General features: G+C 46.4%; 1 protein-coding gene across 1 annotated transcript; it reads right to left on the minus strand.

Moving 5' to 3' along the window:
* On the minus strand, positions 1 to 4,706 carry LOC308114966 (voltage-gated potassium channel regulatory subunit KCNG2-like). Its single transcript, XM_080472242.1, has 3 exons — positions 4,453 to 4,706; positions 3,101 to 3,861; positions 1 to 2,115 (listed from the first exon to the last, which is right to left on the minus strand). The coding sequence occupies exons 2-3, from the start codon at positions 3,824 to 3,826 to the stop codon at positions 1,225 to 1,227; spliced, it is 1,617 nt and encodes a 538-aa protein (XP_080328368.1). The 5' UTR covers positions 3,827 to 3,861; positions 4,453 to 4,706; the 3' UTR covers positions 1 to 1,224.
* Positions 4,707 to 4,926: the final 220 nt, after the last annotated feature.

Here is a 4,926-nt window from a genome sequence, read left to right on the forward strand (position 1 = left end):
GCCATTCTTTTATTTAATTTGCATATGACTGACTGAAAACAGCTAAAACAGGCAGAATCACTAAAAACACATCAAATAACCACAACTACTCAAGAAAAACAGCTAAGCTGGATAAAATCACCAATGGCAGTGGGAGAAAAAGAAGGTCAACGCACATTGCCAATTCAGCTAAAACTGATGCTAGTTGCTTATTAGCTAAAATGGCCTAAGCAGAAAAATCCATGAAAAACAGAATAAAATGGCTGCAAAAGTTAAAAATGCTATGAAATATATCTGGATTGCAGCCATGATATTTCATGAATACAATCTGTTCTTGTCTGTAAAGCCAGTTTTCTTTTTCCATGTCCACAGTACAGATCTCTACTTTCTCTCTGGACCAGTTGACACGACAACGTTTCAGGTGAAAACATTGTTTTTGTCTTGCGGCTACAGGAAGGTTTCACATTCATACAACGTTTTGAAAACCATGTCCATTCACATGGAGCTGGCAGAAACACTGTCGAAAACGATGGAGATTTCAGAAAGTTCTGTTTTCCTCCGTTTCCATGGAGACGGAGGCAGACCTTTTTTTTTTTTAAAAAGTTCCACTTATGGAGCTGTTGTTAAAAAGTTGTGTTTCCAGTGGCTCCGGGCACCATTGGGATGTAAACGGAATCAAAATGCAACAAAAGTTGAGCGTTTTCCCTTGGAAACGTTGTGATGTGAACCTGAGAGCTGCAGCTCCGGCCCTGCCTCGTGATTCTACTGGATCTACTGGATCTACTTTTTCTACTAGATCTACTAGTTCTACTGGATATACTGTTTCCACTGGGTCTACTGGATCCACTGGATCCAATGGATCTACCGTTTCCACAGGATCTACTGTATCTACAGGATCCAATGGATCTACCGTTTCCATGGGATCAACAGCATCTACTGTTTCTACTGGATCTGCTGGATCCACTCGATCTACTAGATCTACCATTCATACTGGATCGACCGGTTCTGTCGAATCTACTGGATCTACTGGATCTAGAGGCTCTACTGTTTCTACTGGGTCTGCTGGCTCCACTCGATCTACTAGATCTACCATTTATACTGGATCTACTGGATTGACTGGTTCTGTCGAATCTACTGGATCTAGAGGATCTACTGGATCTAGAGGATCTACTGGATCTACAGTTTCAACGGAATCTATTGTTTCTACTGCATCTACTGGATCTACTAGTTCTACTGGTTCGGGACTCAACAACCCCCAGGAGCCATGCGAGGTGGAGGATTGGAGCTCTTGGCCAGCACTCTGATGTCATTCATGAAGAGAAAAGATGGGTCATCCAGACCAGGTAAGAAATGCATCTCTGGCCAGTGGTCCGGCCAGGGGTCCGGCCAGGTATCTCTCTCTCTCATGCTGTCCTCAGCCTCAGTGGCCAGTTCAGCTCCTCTCTCCTCCTTCCACAGCCTCTTGTGCTCCTCCTTCAGTTCAGTGTATGTGTGGCTGAACGTATGGAAGATGGATGTGGAGGGGAAGGACAGGAGGAGGATCCCTGAAATGATGACGATCAGCGCCACCAGTTGGCCCGGGATGCTGTGTGGCACCATGTCGCCGTAGCCCACGGTGGTGACGGAGATGATGGACCACCAGTAGGATGCAGGGATGCTGCTGAAGCTGAGCTGGGGGCATCGGGCGCCGTCCGGGGCCAGCTCGCTCTCGGCCAGGTGTACCAGCGGGGAAAAGAGCGTCACAGCAACGCACACGAAGAGCAGCAGCAGACCGAAGTCCTTCAGGCTCCGCTGGATGGTGAGGCCCAGAGTCTGCAGACCCATGGAGTGGCGAGCCAGCCTCATCACGTAGAGGATTCGCAGGGCTCTCATAACTCGCAGGATTAGACCCAGTTTATCCAAAGTGCTCCTTCCTGCTCCGGCGACGATATCGTGCATGGACTGGTCCCGGACCTCCAGGAGCAGCGAGACATAGTAGGGCAGGATGGCCACCGCATCGACGATGTTGAGGGAACTACAAGCAAACTCCAGCTTGTTCTGGGCGTGAAAAAATCGCACCAGGTATTCAAAAGTGAACCAGGCCACACAAACTGACTCCACTATAAACATGTTCTGGCATTTTTGGGAGCATCCGCCCTATGGATGGAAGAAGAGGCTCGTTAAAGTTAACAGATGTGTGGATGTTTGCTTACAGATTCAAAGTAGCAAAACAATCGATTGTCTGTAAGAGTTCATGGAGTTTTCTGAAAGATATTATGGTATTACTATTCAGTACATATAATCGCATTATGCCGATGACACAACTTTATATCATTGTGTGATTCTGCCAGCGCATTTTGTTTATTGTGCCTATTTGCACTGAAGAAAAGGCCAAGCAATGACTTCCTAATGAACAACTAAGACTCCAGCAGTCAGACCAAGAGAAAGACATTTTAGGGCATTCATGTCCTTCAGTCATGGTTCTGGGGAAAAGTTTGAAAAGGTCTACTGAAGCCTGCAATTTGCAAATATATTTGTATATCTGTTGTGGTATCTAGTCATAGTACACATTGTGAGGATTCAAGAAAACTGGAGGATGAGCTTTAATTCCTGGAGTCTCCATAGAAAAAGGACCTGGTCACTGTTTCAAGACTGAACCTAATCTCTTAGGAAGCCAATCAAGCCATGGTCTTTATCTTTATTCTCTTAATGTCATTTAAACCTCGTAAGGTTCAGTTTCGTGATGTTAAAGGAAATGAGCAAATGGGATTTTTTTTATCCTGTTGTTGAGATTATTCATAAATTTTGTAGATTGAACACAAGTATTGATTTGTCCAGAACTTTAGTCGAGTGTTTGATGATAAATAAAAAAAGATTTCTCCAAACATGTATCACAATATTTTCGGGTACTTTTCTGACTGTTGTTGTCAAAGTAAGTTGGTCCAGAAATGGATGAGTTTTAGAGAATCTGACATCCATGGAAAGTTTGCTGGTAGCATCCAAAAAGAAGAATGTTAAAGTTCAGCTTCACTGGATTCTTCCTCTGTTGAATCTCTTCATTTTAAAAACATTTTAAAAGAGATCTGTCTTCATATACTTTAATCCAACAATAGATTGTGGTTGGACTTTGGTTTGGACTTACCGTGTGGTCTTCTTGTTGGAAGCCTGCCATGGTGCCGATGCAGAGGCTGACCACGGTGACCACCACCATCAGGACAGACACGCCGGCCAACACCTTCCCCACACAGCCTGAATGAGGGTTTTCCACGGCTTCTCCCAGCATGTAGAAGAAGCTTCCCTGGGCCACAGGCGCCCTCAGCGCTCTCCTCTTCTCCCGCCACTCTTCCTCCTTACGCTGGTGCTGAACCAGCTCCTCCACGGCGGACTCCACCCTGTGGCGGCAGCAGGGCGCCATCTGCTCCACGTCCATCCCCCAGTACAGCAGCTCGCTGTGCAGGGCCACGTTGCAGATGTCCTGCAGCATACGCAGCTTTCCGTTGGCCAGGTAGCAGAAGATGGCTCTGAAGGCCGACGGGTCGCGGTCGAAGAAGAACTCGTGGCGCCGGCAGTCGTAGTCGTCACATAACTCTGCCATCTCCCTCGGCGTGGAGCAAAGACGCAGACGACTCAGGCGACTCCGGGGGAAGCCCTCCAGCGTGCTCCAGGGGAAGGCGTAGCGGACGCCCCCCACGTTGATGAGCGCCTGGTAGAGAGGGTCCGGGACCTCCAGGGACGCCGGTGGTCCACGAAGCAGCCGACCCCGCTGGAAGTACTGACCTTTGACTGCCAAGGAGTCTGTGAACAGATGGTGGTAGCTCTCATCACTGCTGAAGGACTGGTCGTCCAATCCCGTGCCGATGATGGCCATGGCTGCTGGGGGATGCAGAGCAGAGGAGCTGCAACCTGAAATGATATCAGGAAGTCAACTGGTCACTTGTGTGATGAATTAGATGAGCGTCTTGTTAATTCCACCAGGAGACCTGCAGCCATTGGCTGGAACTCCCCACAGGACACGTCTTCTTCTCTTGGACTTGTTAGACACCTACCAAAAAGAAATGTGCCTCCTGGTTCCCCTGATGTGTTAATGCAGGAGCTTCAGCAATGTTACTTCAAAAAACTGATTTTGAAAACTTGAAGCGGAGCCACGTTTTGACCTCCAGTCTGTTTGAAACAGAAAGTGCCGCTACTTCATGCTATTGCAGAATATAACAATAAAATGAGTAAATAATCCATCACAGTGGAGTAATCTTCACATCAGGTTCAAATGATTTTTGCCTTCTGGGTCAGCAAATGAAGTGGTTATAGAATGATTATCAAATGATGCAGTACAGGAACTGAATATTCCTTCAAACACATTTTGCTGCAAATCAAATTTCAGTACTTTGTCTTTCACTTAGCAGTATCTTAAAGCATACTCTCTCATGTAAAGGATTAAATGTAATATTTCTGTCTTCATTTCCAATATTGTTTCTGGCAAAATGTTCTTTCACTCACCTCAAACCGATGTTGTGGTGCAAAGATCCAGTGGAAACGACATTCCTTCCCTCCCTGCTGTACCTCCCAAGTCACAATGAAAAGCCCAGAGACTAAACCTCTCATACATTTGCTCATCCTCCACTCTTTTGGCTCTCTTCCTCTAAAACTGGGTGTTTGGGTGACTAATGGACGACCCTCCGTCGGTCTGAACGCTTTGTTTTCAGTTTGCTCCCAAATATCATCCATTAACTTCATCGCTCTCTCAGCTCTCTGGGCTTAAAACCAAATCCTGACAATGTGAAGAACAGCGAGCCACAGAGAGCAGGATTAATGAGATTAATACCAGAGGATAAAGAGACAAACACACTGTCAACAGGAGACAGGGTGGCCGTCAGAATAAAGGAAACCCAGCAGTGTCAGGCTGGATGTGAGAGGATGAATAGATCATATTATTAACAAAACTGATCATTGGCATAAAGCCACTGATGGCTG

Source organism: Lipophrys pholis (assembly GCF_963383615.2).
Source record: "Lipophrys pholis genome assembly, chromosome: 9".
Classification (NCBI taxonomy): Eukaryota; Metazoa; Chordata; class Actinopteri; order Blenniiformes; family Blenniidae; genus Lipophrys; species Lipophrys pholis.

Excerpts from the sequence above, each read along its gene's own strand:
- LOC308114966 (XM_080472242.1), bottom strand. The coding sequence starts at position 3,826 with ATGGCCATCATCGGCACGGGATTGGACGACCAGTCCTTCAGCAGTGAT. Across the intron at positions 2,116-3,100 it reads TCCAACAAGAAGACCACACG|GGCGGATGCTCCCAAAAATG; the intron begins GTAAGTCCAAAC and ends TTCCATCCATAG.